The sequence below is a fragment of the Protopterus annectens genome, chromosome 3.part0, assembly GCF_019279795.1.
Source record: "Protopterus annectens isolate FY-2018-M chromosome 3.part0, PAN1.0, whole genome shotgun sequence".
Taxonomy (NCBI): Eukaryota; Metazoa; Chordata; order Ceratodontiformes; family Protopteridae; genus Protopterus; species Protopterus annectens.
This window is the reverse complement of record NC_056731.1, coordinates 151,459,619-151,478,833: the sequence shown is the minus strand read 5'-3', so window position 1 is coordinate 151,478,833 and position 19,215 is coordinate 151,459,619. Positions and strand designations below refer to the sequence as shown.

At 41.5% G+C, this 19,215-nt stretch overlaps 1 protein-coding gene across 5 annotated transcripts in view; it reads right to left on the bottom strand.

Moving 5' to 3' along the window:
* The window catches only part of TMEM108 (transmembrane protein 108), a 1,727,675-nt gene that overhangs the window by 684,580 nt on the left and 1,023,880 nt on the right, over positions 1–19,215 (bottom strand). For 3 of the 5 annotated variants that reach the window (XM_044064647.1, XM_044064651.1, XM_044064648.1), the window contains one exon: positions 15,211–15,296. In XM_044064647.1, coding sequence (XP_043920582.1) covers positions 15,211–15,250 — 40 coding nt within the window. In that variant the 5' untranslated portion in view covers positions 15,251–15,296. The remainder of the gene's footprint in view (positions 1–15,210; positions 15,297–19,215) is intronic. The other 2 variants (XM_044064649.1, XM_044064650.1) reach the window with 1 other exon arrangement.

Genomic DNA, 19,215 nt, shown 5'->3' with positions numbered 1-19,215 from the left:
TGAAAAGAGACATAAAGGAGCTCTCTGAGCATGTAGCCCAGGCCGGTATGACCCTGACCTTGAGTAGCATCTTACCCTCACCAAGAATGATGCCACAATATGAAGACAAGATGATCAATTTCAACAATTGGCTTAAGTACTGGTGTCATTCAAAGGGGATCCAATGCCTGTCAGCTTGGGATGATATGCCCGACAAGCCACGATTCTTCGCTAGGGACGGCTTGCACCTGTCACCCCTGGGCTTTCGGATATTGGCAAAGGCTCTTGCTACCCCCATAGTGCCTTTTTTAGGCAAGGCTCAAAAGACAAACCCACCTCCATAGGTATCACAAGGGATAAGAAACTAAGAGTAATGCTACTCAACGCCAGAAGTCTAAACCTCAAGATGCACGCACTTGAAACTCTCCTTAGCATGGAGAACATCAATATCTGAGCAGTAACAGAAACCTGGTTCAGGGCTCCCGAGAGCACCCCAGCACTACCAGGTTATACCTCATACCATGCTTTTCCCCAAAACTTGGACCGAACCACAAAGGAGGGGAGTATCGATATTCATCAAAGATACCCACACCTCCAGGTTGGTGGCAAAGCACGAAGCATCAGAGACTATCCATGTGCAACTAACAGTGGATAAAACTGCCTTCCAGTTTATAGCCTGCTACAGACCACCCTCCCAAACCCAGGAACCCCACTCAGCCTTCCTGAGAACACTGGAAAATATGAAGGTCTCTCCAAACACCATTATATTGGGCGACTTCAACTACCCAAACATAGACTGGGAGCATTACTCTAGCTCCAACACCCTAGCCCAAAGGTTCCTACAATTTATAAACTCAAATGCTATGGAACAACTTGTTACCACTCCCACAAGAGGGGAAAACATACTGGACCTGATCATCACCAAAATAGGGACTCTATGCTCCAGACCAGAAGTGTATCCCTCACTGGTAAGATCAGACCATAAACTAATCTCACTGGATATTCACAACCCGACCCCACCCCCTGCCCAGAAAACCACAGTGAAAAACTTCTCTAAAGCAAATTTCACACTCCTCAAAACTGAGGTGGAATCATTCAAAGCCCCCTGGCCTGTGGAAAATACGGCCCAGACCGCAGAATCCTTTATAAATGCATTCTATGAACACCTTCAGGAATGCATGGATCATGCGATCCCAAATAAAACCAAGACCCAATCCTCCAAAGGCAGACGTCCTGTCTGGTGGACCCCAGCCATAAACAAACTATACAATAGAAGGAGGAAGCTACTAAATGATAGAGCAAAATCCCAAAAAGGGAAGGCATCACTGATCAGTATTAGCAAAAAACTACGGGCACACATAAAATTGTCTAAGGCCAGCTTGAGAGAAAAATTGCACAGGACACTAAGGATAATCACAAGGCTTTCTTTAGTTATGTTAGGAACCTGGGTGGGAATTCCCAGATATGCTCAGAATTAGTCCAAAATGACAAAAATACACCGAACCCACAGACATTGCCAACATCCTAGCTGACAGGTTCAGCGCAAACTTGTCCCCTCCCACCAAATGGGCAAATATCTATCCCAGCAGAGTGCTGCCCCTGACATCTCAGATGCTCAGGTAAGAGCCGCCTCTCCAAAGCAAAAACACAGCATCAATGGGACCAGACGGTGTCCCGGGCTGCATCCTACATGAACTCCAAGAAGAGCTAAACCCAAACATAAAACTACTGTTCAATCTCAGCTTTACTACAGGATATGTGCCCAAAGAGTGGTGTACAGCAACAGTGGTCCCTCTCCATAAAGGTGGTGCCTCAACGGATCCTGGAAACTATCGCCCATAAGCCTGACTAGCTTGGTCTGCAAAGCTATGGAAAGGATCATCATGGACCTCATAAATAAAGATATTGGGGACCTACAAACACTGGATCCTACCCAGTTCGGCTTTGTTAAGGGCAGATCCTGCCTCTTAAACCTGGTTGATTTCTTTGAAACAGTCACCAAGGCCATTGACGAGGGGAAGATGGTCCACACAGCCTACCTGGACCTCGCAAAAGCCTTCAATACAATACCCCACTCGGGCATTATAGATAAGCTCACCAGCTTAAATATAAACCCCTATGTCACTAGATGGATTGCAAACTGGCTCAAGGACAGAACCCACATGGTTAGAATTGCTGGAGCCATGTCAGACTCCAAACCAGTTACAAGTGGTGTCCCACAAGGCTCAGTCCTGGGACCTCTCTTGTTCGGTATATATTTCTCGGAGGTACAGGCCAACACGGAAGGACTGTGGCTGACCAAGTTAGCAGATGACTGCAAACTGGGCCATAATCGACTCTCCAGCCGACACAAGCATCCTCCAAAAGGGCCTCATAGAAACAGACAACTGGTGCCAGAGCCATGGCCTCAAGCTAAATGCCAAAAGTGTAGTCATCCCTTTGGCAAAAACAAAGTGCCCACAAATTACCACATAGGTGGTAATCCATTAAGTACAGAAGAAGTAATTAGGGACCTGGGGACCCAAGTTGATAGCAATCTCTCATTTGACAACCACGTGGCCAAAGTGGTTAGAAAACATTTTATATAGCCCACCTAATCATGAAGGGATTCACATCTAGATCAGGGGACGTCATCATGTCTCTTTACTCATCCCTCATCAGGCCCATAATTGAGTACAATGCCCCTTTTGGGATGTACCTTACCAGACACCTGCAGCAACTGGAAAGACCCCAAAAGTACCTCACCAAGAGGATCAAAGGGCTCAAACAGATGCCATATGCTGCCCGGTTAAAGAAACTCCAGCTCTACTCAGTGGCATACCGCCTGTTCAGAGGTGATCTGTGCCTGGCGTATAAAGCCATGTCCAACCCGGAATTAATGGACATGCTGCACCTCAGAAAATCCAAATCCCATTGAGCTATGCACTCGAGAGACTTGAACCTCAGCACTGAAATAAATAGGACATGCTGGAGGGACAGATTCATAACCCAGAGGCTCCCTTCACTCTGGAATAAAATCCCAGTCCAGGTTAGGCAGAGTCCCTCATTGATTCTCTTCAAGAGGAATCTTGATGAGTGGATGGGAGATCGTAGGTTTACCCCGGGTATCACTTCTGTGTCACTGTTAGACAGAGGCACAGTATACTAACCTCGAAAAAGGGCATAGCAAAATAAATTTAAAATGGGTGGCGAAAGCCAAACACATTCTGGCTAGGCTTATAAATGCCCTAGGGCAGATAGCCTAGTATGAACCTATGAACCTATGAACCTAAGAGTGTTAGTGAGGGGCTCTGCCTAATGTAGTTAGGAATTTTGTTCCAAAGCATGGGGAGTCTCTGTGACAGGAATCTGTCCCTCCAGCATGTTCTATTTATTGTTGTGGTGAGGTTTAGCTCACTAAAGCAAATGGCTCACAGTGAATTGGTTTTCTTTAGGTGGAGCATGTCCATCAATTCTGAGTTGGACATGGCTTTGTAAGTCAGGCAGAGATCACCTCTGAGTAAGCAATATGCCACTGAGTACAGCTGGAATTTTTCAAGTCAGGCTGCATAGGACATATGTTTGAGACTAGTAATCCTCTTGGTGAGGTACTTTTGTGGTCTTTCCAGCTGTTGGAAGTGTCTTGTGAGGTACATCCCAAATGGGGCACTGTACTCTATGATGGGTCTGATGAGTGATGAGTAGAGGGGCACTATAACCTCTTTATTTCTAGATACGAACCCTTTAGTAATTAGATGGGCTACATAGAAGGATTTTCTAAGTACTTTGGCAATATGATTGTCAAAGGAGAGATTACTATCTACCTGGGTCCCCAGATCTCTTATTACCTCTTCTTTATTAAGGGGGCTGCCACCTATGTGGTACATCATGGGTGTTTTGTTTTTCCTAAACGGGATGACTATGCATTTTTTGGCATTTAGCTTGAGACCATGACTTTGACACCAGGTGTCCGTCTCAGTAAGGCCCTTTTGGAGAATGTCCGTGTCAGCCGGGGAGTCAATTATGGCTCCCAGTTTTCAGTCATCGACGAACTTGGTTAGCTATAGTCCTCTTGTTTTTGCCTGTACTTCTGAGAAGTATATGCCGAACAGTAGGGGTCCCAGGACTGAGCCTTGTGGGACACTACTTGTGACTGGTATAGAGTCGGACCTGGAGCCCACTATTCTTATCGTGTGAGTTCTGTCTATAAGCCAGTTGGCAACCCATCTCATGATGTAGGGGTTTATGTTCAGGCTGGTGAGTTTTTCTATAATTCCCGAGTGGGGAATGGTGTCAAAAGCCTTGGCGAGGTCAAGGTAGGCTGTGTGAACTACCTTACCCTCATCCATGGCCTTGGTGACTGTCTCGAAGAAGTCAACCAGGTTTAGTAGGCATGATCTGCCCTTAACAAAGCCGACCTGGGTCAGGTCAAGTGTTTGGAGGTTCCCAATGTCTTTGTTAATGAGTTCCATAATGATGCGCTCCATAGCCTTGCAGACCAGGCTAGTCAGGCTTATGGGGCAATAGTGACCAGGGTCAGTTTTGGCCCCTCCTTTGTGGAGCAGAATAACCGTTGCTGTGCACCATTCTATGGGCACGTAGCCTGTGGAGAGGCTGAGGTTGAACAGTGTGTTTAGGTGGGGGGTTAGTTTGTTCTGTAGTTCATGCAAGACACAGCCTGGGACACCATCTGGCCCCATTGACACTGTGCTTTTGGGTTTTGAAAGGGCTGTTCTCACCTGTGCATCTGTGATTTCCAGGACACTACACTTTTTCGGTATTGTTGTGGGCCCTTTTGGGGGTGAGAGGGGGGGTGAAGTTTGCACTGAATCTATCTGCCAGGATGTTGGCAATATCAGTGGGTTCAGTATATTTTGCGCTATTTTGCATTAGCTCAGAGCACATCTGTGAGTTGTCACTTAGATTCTTGACATAGCTAAAGAATGCTTTGTGGTTATCTTTTGAATCCTTGGCTATTTTTCTTTCGAAGTTAGCCATGGAGGATTTTATGAGGAACCTTAGTTTCTTACTGATACTGATCAGGGATGTCCTTCCTTCTTGGGATTTGCTTTTTTTCTGAACTAGTTTCCTCCTTCTGTTGTATAGCCTGTTTATGGCATGGGTTCACCAGACTGGTTTCCTTCTCTTAGGGGAGTGAGTCTTGGTTTTGCTAGGGATGGCACGATCCATGCACCCTTGTAGGTGCTCGTAGAGTGCATTTGTAAAGGTTCCTGCATCTTGGACACTGTTATCCTTTAGCGTGGGGGCTGTGAAACTTACCACCTCTGTCTTATGTAAGGTGACGTTTGCTATAGAAAAGTTTTTCACTGTGGTTTCTTTGGTTGGAGGTGGTGGTGTGGTGTGGATATCCAGAGTAATTAGTTTATGGTCTGATCTAACCACTGACGGGTTGACCTCTGGTGTGGAACACCTGTCGCCCATGTTGGTGATGACCAGGTCCAATATGTTTTCACCTCTGGTAGGGGAGTTTACCAGCTGATCCGGGGCATTTGAGTCGATAAATTCCAGGAAGTGGTGGACCTGGGAGTTTGTACTTGAGTAGTTTTCCCAGTTAACGGTAGGGTAATTGAAATTGCCCAATATCAGGGTGTTCGATAAGACCTTCATGTTTTCCAGTGTCTCCAGAAAGGTGGAGTGGTGGTCCTGGGTCATGGAGGGTGATCTGTAGCAGGCCACAATTTGCATTGCAGATTTGCCTGATGTTAGTTGCACATGGATGAGCTCGGAGGTATCATGCTGTGCCACTAACCTGGAGGTGTAAGTATCCTTGATGAATATGGATACACCCCCCTCCTTTTGTGTTTTGGTCCATGTTCTGTGGCCGGAATGTGTGGTATGAGTTGTAGCCTGGTACTGCTGGGGTGCTCTGTGGAGCCTTGACCCAGGTTTCGGTTACTGCACAGATGTCGACGTTCTCCATCCTGAGGAGTGCTTCAAGTGCGTGCATTTTGAGATTTAATCTCCTGGCGTTGAGTAGCATAACCCTCATTTTTTTTATTTGTGCTGTTTATGGAGGTGGGTTTGACTTTTGAGCCTTGCCTTGTGAGAGATTTACTTTCATATAATACATCTAACCTTTACCTAGCACATGGTGAGGCCACATTGCATCTCAGTGCAGCTTTTGGGTTGAGCCTGGCTGTTTTACATAGGTGACCCCCCCATGGTCTGGTGCCAGTTGTGTAATCATCTTCCCTGCTCTTGATGAGATTTTTCTGATTCTAGAAATAGATTCTAGAAATAGACTTTTGAGCCTTGCCTTGTGAGAGATTTACTTTCATATAATACATCTAACCTTTACATAGCACATGGTGAGTCCACATTGTATCTCAGTGCAGCTTTTGAGTTGAGCCTGGCTGTTTTACATAGGTTCCCCCCGCCATGGTCTAGCGCCAGTTGTGTAATCATCATCCCTGCTCCTGATGGGATTTTTCTTATTCTAGAAATAAACTATCATGGATACATTGAGGATTGCTGTTAGCCTGCGTTGTCCCAAGAATGGCCCTACTATGAGCATAAAGTTCTAGGAAATCACAGCACAGACAATCTTAGGGTCACCCAAACCCAGCATCCACAATAAGGTCATGAACCCAGGAGCAGCTAATGGGAGTTTGTTAATTCTGTCAAAGTGTATTTTGTATACTTTGGAGGAAACTCTATAACCAAGTGCTCTAGAGTGACCCATGTAAGTGCTACAAGGCGATAAGGTCCCAGGGCTGCTGCTCTGTGCAATCTAGTCCTGATATTTTTGTAGGGATAGTTGTATCTGCATTGCCTACATTTAGTCAAATGTGTCCAGGTTTAGGGCTGTCCCAAAGATATATATGCCTTGTCTCAACTCCTGCTTATGATTTTCTTGAACAGTATATCAAGGTACAGCTATATTCTGGAGAATATCCAGTTTAGTGATGTGAAAGGACCAAATATTTCTTATTTGCATGTCACATCCTTTTAACCTCACTTGGCTGGGATCTCCACTGGATTGATTCACTGCTGACTGTGAAGTGAAAAACAGATCCTCCAAATCAGAGGTCATAGCTATGTGGATTGTAATCCGCAGGTGACAATGAGCAGTTACTTGAGGTACAGGGATGTAAGTATTTTGATTTTCATATTCACAAATGATTGTAGAAGGAATCAGAAGATCAGTCAGTAAATGGATGCAATGGCAGCAGTACTGCAGATGTTTGCTGGTCTTTGCTGGCAAAATGAGAGGTCAGTCACAGTTAAATGTTCAGCCAATTTCCCCATCCTCCAAAAGGATAAGATCATGGATGTAGACAGCAGATAGGATCCATAATAGGATGCCATTCTCTGCAGAGTGAAAAACTTGTCAACTGAGGAGCATGTCAGAATTCAGCCAGGGGTGCTTTAATTATCTGATGAGGCTGATATCCTATGCACCTTCCATTAAAGGTGTACCAGACATGTCTCACTGTGAGGAGGGCCCAGGGTAGGCTCAGTGCATATTAGAGGGATTATATCTGCTAGTTTATCTTGTAGTGCTTAGAGACCATATAGGATGAGATGGGGACTGTTGCATACATACATACATACACACACACACACACACACACACACACACACACACACACACATATATATATATATATATATATATATATATATGGGTTCCTATCAGCAGACCGAAGACGCATGTTGTCAAATGCATCTTGGTCAAACTGACAAAACCGAAACTGCAAAATATCGACGTGGCATGAAAGCGAATTCTTTCCATGGGAAAGAATTTGCTTGACCGCTTCAGTACTTTGCCATTTTCGGCACTCTAGTGCGGTCTCGTGGTTGGTATATTTAAGTAGGGGGGTGTGGGGGCGAAGCCCCCCAATTAATCTCATGTTTTAATGTGCTTTCTTTTTTTTTTTTTGTTGGAACAGTGATTTTTTTCCCTTGGAAAAAAATCGCTGTTCTGACAGTTCGGTTTTGCAAGCGTTCGCTTACATGGGGTCGATTAATCACCATTCGCTTACCTAAGCGTTCGGTGATCTAATACAGACCCTATATATATATATATATATATATATATATATATATATATATATATATATATTTACACACACACACACATATATATATATATATATATATATATATATATATATATATATATATATATATATATATATCAAAAAGCAGGTATATTGAAAGACAAATGATTGAACCCAACTTTATAATCAGCAGCCTATCAAAAGTAAAAAAAAAAAAAAAGAATAACATTGTTTTTTGCAGGCCCTCCTGCATTCCTGTGCCCCTACATCCCCTGCTAATTATATGTACCAATGCTGAGATAAAACTAAACTGAGAAATGGCAAATTCCCCCATTGTACAACAATCTCAGACAGAAACAAAGCTGGCACATTTGATCAGCTGATTTTTTTTTTCATCAGCTGTGCCATTTTCCTTTTTTTGGGTTTGACAAGCTGACTTTCTACAACCTTTCTGTAAAATACACACACACACACACACACACACACATATATATATATATATATATATATATATATATATATATATATATATATATATATGTAAAATATTTTTATCAATTTATTTATTTGTCTTTGATAATCGGGAAAGTCCAACTTGGCAGAGCCCATTTTCAGTGGAGGCCGGGGGAGAAATGATGCATCACAGTACATTTATATCAACAAGTGAATTTCAGACACTTCTCAGAAAAACAACAGTTACATTTCTCAAAAAAAAACAAACATAATTACAAGACAGTTAAATGTACTAAAGCATTTACGTCAACAATTATAACTCCATACAGTTCTTCCAGCTGTAAAATCTTGTAGGAAGTAAATGGACTTGATACTGCAGGTGGGAAAACATTGTTGTAAAGACGTTTATTGCTCTTACATTTCAGTAAAATAAGGTTTGTAAGGAGTTCAAGATAGAATTATTTATTTATTTGACATTTGTTAACCCAACAGAGCCAGAAGCCCATTTTCACTGGAGACCCGAGAAGAAAAGCTCCAGAGTTGTACAGACCGAAAAGTAGTAAATATATGCACAAAAATATTTATGAATACAGAAAAAAACATGAAAATGTTGTAGTAAATACAATTTGCAAGATGAGAGTAATATATATATATTTTTTGTTGAGTGGGAGTTAACAGGTTTTCTTGGAGAAGAAAATTCAGTAGCTGAGTATGAATGCATTTTTCCAGTATTTTCAAGAGAGGGGAAAAGTATGGCTATGGGTCTATAATTAGATGGGTTAGTAGAATTCCCATCTTTATTCAGTGGGACAGTGTAGAAGGATTTCCAGATGTCTGTGACTGTGGCTTCTTGAATGGATCTATTGATTAGCAGAGACATAGGGTAGGCTATGGATTCAGCAGCTAGTTTAAAGAAGATGGGAGGTAGGTTGTCTGCAGAGGGAGAGCAGGGTTTAAGTTTGAGCAGGAGTGATTTTATGTAAGCAGTAGAGACTGGTTTAAGGGAGAAAGGGTTTCTGGTGTGTGGGTTAGAAGAGGTGGGAGGGAGTCAGTGTTGTGGTTGGTGTGAGTATGTTTTTGGATATTATCTATGATGTAATTAAGAAGGGTGGCAGTTTCTAGTTGGGTATTGTTTGGGTAAGGGATGGGAGTGGAAGGGTTTTCAGGGTGAAGAATTTTGTTTATGGTAGACCAGAATTTTTGTGGGTTAGATTTTCTGTTGAATTGGGGTGAGTTGTAAAAGTTTTTCTTATCTTTGTTAATCAGTTTTTTGGAAAGATTCCTGAATTCTGTGTAGTTTTGCAGCAGAGATGATGATTTAGTTTTGAGCCAAGCTTCCCAAACTCGCCCTCTTTTATGCATAAGGGTTCGAGTTTCTTTAGAGAGGTAGGGGGCATAATTAGCTTTAATTCTAATTCTCCTAGTGGGGGCAAGGGAGTTAAGAATATCAAGGAATACTTGATTACATTTTTGTACAGCTTCATTGAGAAGGAGCTGCTGGAGAAAGAACCAGTTGGTGTTTGATAGTGTGGAGTTAAATATGTTGGCATTAAAGTCTGAGAGTTTATGGCAGTCTCTGTATGAGTGTGTTTTAGGTGATTGTAAAGAGTATCTTAAGATGCGGTTGGGAAAATGATCACTCAAGGTGTCAGGTAAAGTACAGGGGTTGTGGTAGAGGTTAGGGGTGTTTGTGAGAATCCAATCTAGGATTGTATTGGTTGAAGAGGTTTTGTGCATGTGTGTGGGGGATGTGACAAGTTAGTGGAATCCATGCAAGTTAATACTGAGTTGTAGGGAGTAAGATATTAATTTAGACCAGTCAATATTAACGTCTCCAAGGATGACAGTTTCATAGGATATATTGTGGGAGACCCAAGACATAATATGCTCAAGGGTGGGAATATTAATGCCTGGAGGGATGTATATGGAGGCTATGGAAACTTGTTTGTGTGAGTTTAGGTAGCAGTTAAAAATAAGTAGTTCAGCAGGGTGGAAACTGGGTACAGGAATGGTTAGAGGTGAGAGGTTGAGTTGATCAAAGAGGAGGATAGCAATGTCTCCACCTTTTTGGGGGGATTCTGTCAGAGTGGGAGATATTATAAGTGGGTGGTAATATTACATTATTAGTGATATGAGGTTTTAGTCAAGTTTCAGATAGGGTTAGAATGTGTGGGAGGTATGGGCATGGAGTTCAGTGGTTTTGTTGATGAGGCTTTGGATGTTTAGAGAGTAGATAGAAAGGCTTTTGGGATAAGAAGTGGAAGGGCTAGGAGGGTGGGGAGGGGAGTTGGAGAAAGGAGGGGAAAATGGAGGATGAAGTATTGAGATTAGTGTTGGGAGATGAGGTGGGGGGCAGGGTTGTGGTGGATGTCTCCAGAAAGAAGTAAAGTAGTTGTAGGTGTATTAAGTATTGTATGGAGAGGGTAAAAAGTGTAGTCCTTTATCTTTGGCTTGCAGTAGAGAGATGTGTACTGAAGTCATTTATATTTATGAAGATAAATGTTAGATAAGTTAAAGAGAGATGGGGAGATTTTATATGAGTGAAAGGTGTCATTATTTGTAAGGGTGATTGTGGCAGTAGGAGATATATTTGGGTGAGTGAGATTAATGTTTTTTGAGTTGAGACTGTGAGGAGAATAGAAAGTGGGAAGGTTATGTAGATGTGATGCATTGTGAGGTGTGAAGAGCTTAAGAAAAAAAAGGGATAGAGGGAGACAGAGGGATGAGGAAGTAGCGTGAGTTGAGTGCAGGTGTTCTTAAGCGTGGAGTGGTTATTGGGAGGAAGTGAATATTGATTAGTTGTGGAATTGAGGAATGGGTGCGGTGTCTAGAGTATAAATGTAAGAAAGGTTGGTGTGGGTGGGAATGGGGCTAGGGTAGGGGAGCGGGGTGAGGTCGAGAGCAACAAGGGAGAAAGGAGCATGTTGGACTGGACCTGGCGACCAAATGTTTCAAAGGAAAACAATCAGCTATAAGGTTCATCAGGTCAGTGTGAAAACCCCAAAAAATAAACTTCCATAGACTGGCTAAGGAGCTAAGTGAGGCAAAAAAACTAACGCCGTTTCAGAGGTAGCACAAAGAGTAAGGAGCTCAACAATTTCTCTTGTAGGGTATTAGAGTGAAAATAAAATATTGCTAGGTTTCTGCTTAGAAAAATAAGTGGAAATAGGAAGGGAATTAGTAAAATTAGTCAGGAAAATGGGAGGTGAGGGGCTTACAAAGGTCTTACAGAGGTGTGCATGCCACTACAAGTTTGAAGACAAATTGCTATATCTCAATTGTATAATCAAGCACAGTAATATGGACATGTAAACACTTCAATTTAGATAGGTGGCTAGACAGGCAGAGATAAATATAAAGAGATAGCTATGGATGTAGATAGGGATGTCTGTGTTTGTGTTTGTGTATGTGGGTCTGTCCCCTAAGCCTATTTGACCCCCACAGTTACACACACACAGGCACACATGAACAGACACACACACACACACACACACACACACACACACACACACACACACACACACACACACACACACACACACACATGCACACACACGCACACACACACACCTAGATACATTAGAGAGGGAAAGAGAAAGAGAGATTAGATAGACAGATAGATAGATAGATAGATAGATAGATAGATAGATAGATAGATAGATAGATAGATAGATACAGCCAGAGAAAGAGAGAGAGAGAGAGAGAGATAATCAGATAATTAAGTCAATAGGTAGAAAGATTAAAACATCTTAGAGATTATAAAACCTTGGGGAAGAGGGAATTATAATTATTCCTCTTTCTAGAGTTTTTGCAAATTGCATTATGCTGCATTTTGGGTGCACATCAAAGACTGTGGACTTTGTTAGATTGTAATTCCATTAGGTAGTAGTCTAGGAAGTCGTTTTTTTCTGAACTGTACTTCATTAAGACGGAGAAGACACACAGGTAATAACCAGGCTTTTTTCCTACAGAGGTTTTTAACCCATCTTATTTCTTATTTAAATGCTTACCAGGGGACCTAAGGATACTTAATATGCAGGAAGCCATTAACAGCTAGTTTATTTTAATACTATCTGACAAAAAAGGCCCCATTAGTTCTTTATTCTGCAAAGTCTCCAAATTTTACACATGCTTAAGCAGCAGACATCATTACAAACTTCTCTACATCCTCTGGGAAAATTATTATGTTTCTGTTTTAGGCTTCTCTACAGAATTTAAGTTAAAGGAATAAAACTAATTAACCAAGATAAGCAAACATCCATACAAATTTAATCCAGCCAGTTCCTAATGATATCCTCAAATATACAATACACATTTGAAGCAATATGTACAGAACACCTGTCTTGGCTGCATGCACATGAAATTATATAGAAGCCCACCACAACCAACATGGACAGTAAAAACACAAATGCCTAATCCAGCAAGTACAATTTCAGATTTAGAACAAAAGAAAAACAAAGAACCACAGACACACATTATTGTTACATAATGCAATTTACTTCACATTTTGTCTAGCAGTTGGCACTGAGGATTAAGGAGCTGTTATTGAGCTGTTTTCAGTGGTCCAGAGTTTGATTCCCGCAGCCTCCATTGACTAAGAGTGAACAAGTTATTTAAGCAGACAGCACTCCCAGGCTGATTCTGATAAAGATCCATTGAGATCAATGCTATATCCAAGTTGTAAAAATCAAATTAAATACCCAATGACAGTCTGGGGACATGTTTGTGATGTGGCTTGTTGCCTGCCTTTGTCCAAAAGTAGAACCCAGTTTTAGCCTATTATACCTATACCTTATTAGGGGGTGGCCACAGTGGTGCAGCAGTTAGCATTGCTGCCTCACAGCAAGAGGCTCTCTGGTTCGATTCTTGGCTGGGGTGCCTTCTGTGCGGTGTCTGCATGTCCTCCCAGTGGTCGTGTGAGTTTCCTCCCACATCCCAAAGACATGTTGTAGGTGGATTGGACACTCTAAAAAAACCCTAGGTGTGAGTGTGTGCCTTCTGTGGAAGGTTGGGCACCAGGCTGGCAACTCGACACCATAAAACTCCACTGTCAGTCATGAGCAGACAGGCGATCCTCTGTGGTGACTCCTAACTGAGAAAAAGCCAAAAGAAGAAGAAGAAGATACCTATACCTTATTCGCCCTATATACAAAGTGATAATCTGAAACAAGTGAGTAAACGGACAATTTAGCATATTAAATAAATTACCACATGGACAGTTAACACTTCACCTACAGCTCTAGTTGGTAAAATGTTTTACAATTAACAGCTTAATTTGCAACATAGTGAGATGACCACATTAACTGTTTCTGCAGCTCATTGATGTATTTAGTAGGTTGGATATTCTGCATACAGCATTTACTACTAGTCACACAGTTTAGTGTTAACTTTAAAATTGTCATCTTAAAAAAATAAATAAGCAGCAAGGAGTAGCAACTCCACAGTAACAGATTACACAGGCAGGCTTCTCAAAGTTAGGACTTATTTGCACATAACTTTATAAGGGAGGAAGCCTGTTTTTTTCTAGTGTTTCTTTCATTTCATTACACTACTTTAGCCAGCCTATTCATAAGTACAGTGTTCCTGTTGTAAATAATTGAACAGATACTGACAAATACTTTTGACTAATATTAAAATGAATTGCAAATTAATCATAAATGTTTTAAAACAGGCTACAAAATATTATTGCACCAAAAACTCATGAGATATATTTTCATATTCTGTAATGTTCATCTTAAGGAAAACAAAATGAACGCTAAAATATATCTAAAAGATTTCAGTATACAGTCTTTAAAAAAGCCCATTAGAACTTTCTAGATCTTGTTTTTACCTCTGCACAGGCAATCAGTAGACATTGTCAACTCACTGGCTACTGTGTATTAGCAGATGACAGATTTGAAATTGTTGGTGTTGAACATACCTGTACTTATCAACTGTTGAATAAAACCCAGCTACCATCTGCAGTTTATGGATGGTGAATAAAACAAGACAGAACCCCATCTACATTTTATAGCTTGATCTAAATATTCCTTTGAAATGCTTTATTCTTTTTCTAATGATGTGGATTAGAACCATCTTCATTTTACACCACTGGCATATTCAAATATTTCCAAAAGTTTCACGAAGAATTCAGATTGAGATTTTAAGAACTTTATTACCATATTTCAAGCAAGGAAAGAATTTCTTCAGGATTTTATGAAAAATATGAAGGTGGATCTGACAATATCTATAGCTGTCTGGTGACCAATAGTAAAACCCAATTGTGTAAGTAAAACAAAGTGTTTCAATTGGTAGTGTGACAGCTATGACTTTCATAGCAACTATCTGCTCAAATCAAGGCGCTGGTTAAACAAAAGCATATAATTATGCATTACATTTAATGCCATATACAGTAATCTTGTGGCAAGAATACTGCAGTACATCTCAGTCTACACAATTAAAATAATTACATTTGTGATGTGTATCAGGATTTTGTTGGGACTTAACAGAAATAACTTAAAGTAAGAATTTAGTAAATCAAGTAAGTTTAGTGTTTTTAATAAGAATTGTTACATTTTCTATAGTACTAACACTGCTGTCCAATATGTATGCCTTAAGGAATAAATAAACAAAGGCTCCTGCTGTAAAGCATCTAAACCCAATGGCAAGTGTAACTGAGAAGAGTGACAATAGCTTTATTAGGTGTAGCTGAACATTACCTGTTTTGAAAATGGTTTTGTCGCACATTTGATTTAAGAATTTCAGACATAGCAGCTGTAAGAAAATGCTTACTTACTTAACAGTCGGTGACTGAGGACCTGTGAGCTTCTCTTCATGGTATCATGTGGTCCTGCTTGCCTTCCACTTTACTCATGACTCTGTCTGAAATAAAGCAAAAAGGTAAGTCTGTCTGTAATTAATCTGTTCTTCTTTTAATGGCTATCAGTCAAAGATAACATACTGTACTGTATATAGCATGCAGTCATTATTTTTCATCAATTCTCTCGCTTATTATTTTCAATTGGCCTCCAACTGGTCTTCTCCCTCCTCAGCAACTAATGCATTTCTTCTTCTCTCCCCTCCCTATGCCATAGAATAATACAACGAATCTTCACTGCGTGATCTCTAAGAAAAACTCTTCACCCTACCAGGGACTTTTTACCCATACGAAACCACTATAGAGTAATACATGATGACATTATATAGAGTCCGTGACTTCATGCAAGGGTTTAAGTCTATACAATAAAATTCTGAAGAAGGTGCCTGTGTGGGGGTATGTTTGGAGTATCTGCACTTCTCTTGAAATGCACTGCAGACTCACAGGAGCTAATCCTGGTATCCAACAAGAACTTGTCATTGCAAGATTTGTTCCCACACCCTTTCTCTGAGAAAGAGAACTGACACTCAGGCAAGTCTCTCTTTCAGCAGCTAGTCAAAGCTGAGTGACTATAGTTGTTTTTATTATATCAACATGTAACATATTATGATGTGTAAGCTATCTGTCATGCAATAGAGACACAGGTACATTCTGAATGAAATTTCACATAAAAAAGTGTATGTTATACGACAGTTTACCTTTTTAAGGATATAGCTCACACATCAAAATATAAATTAGTTTATCTTCTACAAACACAAAATAAGAAAAGCAAAAATAAGAAATGGGAAAATAATTTCAGAAAAAACATTCCTGACACTGTAATAAAGTGGAGCACCAATACTGTTGTATTGAGTTCAGATGTTAATTTTCACATCCTAAGCAGTGTGCCATCTGTTACAACATCTGCTTATAACAACAGCAAAACTATCGGTTAATAAGAATGACAATAAGGGTGGCGTTTTGTTGGATAAAAAAAAAAGAGTCAAAGAAAGATAAAGCTGTCTAGTACAGTTCATGAGAAGGACTGAAATTCAGAAAGCTCGACAATCAGATCTGTGTTATTCTGTATCAAGATGACTACAGGATGTTTAAAGTGCAAAATATAATTCAGAAGGAACCCACAAAATGGTGTGTTCATCAAAAATTAAAGAAAGACTGCACCTATATGTCATTTTTATAAAAAAATACGCATATTTTCTTTAACTTTAACCCCACCCAAGTGAGACACTTATCAAGAAGCATAAATTAAATTACTGATGTCTGTTTAAAGCTGTTTTCTCTCATGGTTTCCTTCTGGAATTTATACCATTATCAGTGATATTATTTAAGCCACAGGGGGTAACTATATCATCTCAGACTTGTATGACCTTAGGCAAATAAAACAATTAAACAGGTCACAGATTCTAGTTGTAGGTTCAATAACACATGTGAAAACTAGGTAGTGACTACAATCAGTTTTTGTATGCATGTCATCAGAAAAAGATTATCAGCTTAAACACACCATCTATAAAATTTAGTTTAAAACTGCAGTGCTGAATCTCAACAAGACTGCTAAATAAGATACCACAAAGCAGTACATAAATCGTATCAAAATCAGAGGGTGTTTATTGCAAAAAGCCGACTGATTCCTTTGTCAGTTAATAAAAAATGTAGAGCTCCCATTTGCTTTCAGTGCAAGTCTGTGAAGAGATAATCCCCCGGATTCTCAAAAGCTTGTACGGCGTGCAAGACTGGTGCAGGTGCTCAGGCAGGCAATGTCTGCCATGCGATCCAGGAACAGCCTGCAGGGGAGTGCACAAGTGCTCCTGCGCTAAACTTGCATGGACTAAGCCCTGTTATGCAAATCACCCCATTTGCAAATGAGGTGATTTTGCAATCCAGGAAGCTTGCAACAGTCCGTGCAAGACTAGTGCAATCTGTAGAAATGTACTCGGTTAATAACCAAGTACATTTCTGCAAAATCCAAAACGGAGCTATGACAGCTCCAAATAAAGGCTGCATATCATGTAGTAAGCATGTCAATGGCCAAGTATATGGTCATTGGCATTGCAAACAAAAAAATAAATAAAAAAAAAATCAACTTTTATTTTTTTATCTGATCTCAGCTGTTTAAGCATAGGGCAGCAGCGCGCAAATGGGATCGGGGGGGGATAATAAAATAAAACTAAAATAAGCATTCTAACTAAAATCAGTATTCTGCCATGCAAGTCAATGGCAGGCAGAAGACAATCTGGCCAGTGAGTAGTGGTTGCTAAGGGGGGGAGTCTCAGTGTGAGACATGTAACTATGCATTAGCAGGCAATCCAATGCAAATGAGGAGAAGGATAGTGAATCCCAGTTTTCCCCAGCATGTGAGTCAGGTCCCAACAGTGTAAGAGTAGGAATAGCCTGGTGCAAGCCTAGGAGTTAAGTGACATCATGGAGGTATGTGTCAGGCATACTGTAAGCAGATTGGAGCCCTGTGGCTTGGGTTTGCTCCTAGCTTAGCATAGCTAAGCTAGGGGGTGTGTCTAAACCTGCTTAGCACTCTTTACAAAGCCTAAGCGGGTGTGCATGCTGCGCACCAGGATTTACAGGAAGAAAAAAAGAGGTTAAACCTGGAAATAGCAGCAGTGTGCACATTTGAACACTTCTGTTTGCACGGCGCGCCCCCGGACTTAAACAGGAAGGCAATGGGAAGGGAAAACAGCAGTAGGAAGGTAATCAAGGAGAACTAGCTTAGCTGGCAGGTGAAATGTATCAGAATCAGCCAATTACACAGGCAGCAGACGAGCCCAGCCCAGAACACTACTATAAACTAAGCAAACCCCTTCACCTCTGGTGTTTCCCACACTCTACACCACCGGTGTAAACAAGCGAGGAACTTTTAACACTCATAACAACAAAATGATATTGGCTGCAATAGATGTCATACAACTTGTGGAAGAGGCTGAGGGTGGTGAAGATGTGAATGCTGCTGACCAACCCACAGTGAGGAGACGGAGAAGAGTGTACAGACCCAGGGTAACCTACCAGGGGCTACAAGAGCTTGAGATAGTGGAGTGCTATAGGGTGGACAGGGACCTCCTACAGCAAATTGTTGAGCTGTGCCGGCAATGCCTCAGACACAGAACTAACAGAGGGGAACCCATCTCAGTGGATACCAAGGTATGTGTAGGCCTAAGAATACTAGCTACAGGTACCTTCCAAAGGCCAACTGGGGATATGATGGGGATTTCACAGGCATCAGCATCCAGGGTACTCCATCAGTTCCTGGATGCCATGTCAGCACATGTTGGTGAGCACATATATTTCCCCAACACTCATGAGGCATTGGCCAGCAATATGCAACTGTTCCACCAAATAGCAGAATACCCTGAGGTAGTGGGTGCCATAGACTGCACGCACATATGCATCAAAGCACTACCCGGTGAACAGGGTAGGGTCTACATCAACCACAAGGGCTTCCCCTCCATCAACTGCCAGGTCGTGTGCGATGCCCAGGGCATAATAATGAATGTGTGTGCTGGCTGCCCTGGAAGCTATCACAATTCCCACATCTGGCATCTGACACAGCTGTACCACAGATTTGCTAATGGGGACATCCCTTATGGTCACCTAGTGGGGGATGCTGGATATGCACTGGAGCCGTGGTTGATGACACCCATCAGAGATGCACACACACCTGAACAAGAACTCCATAATGAGACACACACACAGACCAGAATTATAGTAGAGTGTGCATTTGGGATGCTCAAGTCATGGTTCCGGAGCCTGGACACATCCAGTGGAGCCTTGCAGTACTCACCAGCTACATGTACCCAAATTGTCCTTGTATGTGCCAAGCTACACAATATGATCCTGTGGAAACAGCTGCAGCAGGAACAGCATGGGGCAGGGCCACACAGTCCCCAACCATTGCCAAGGCCTGCACAGGCACAGAGT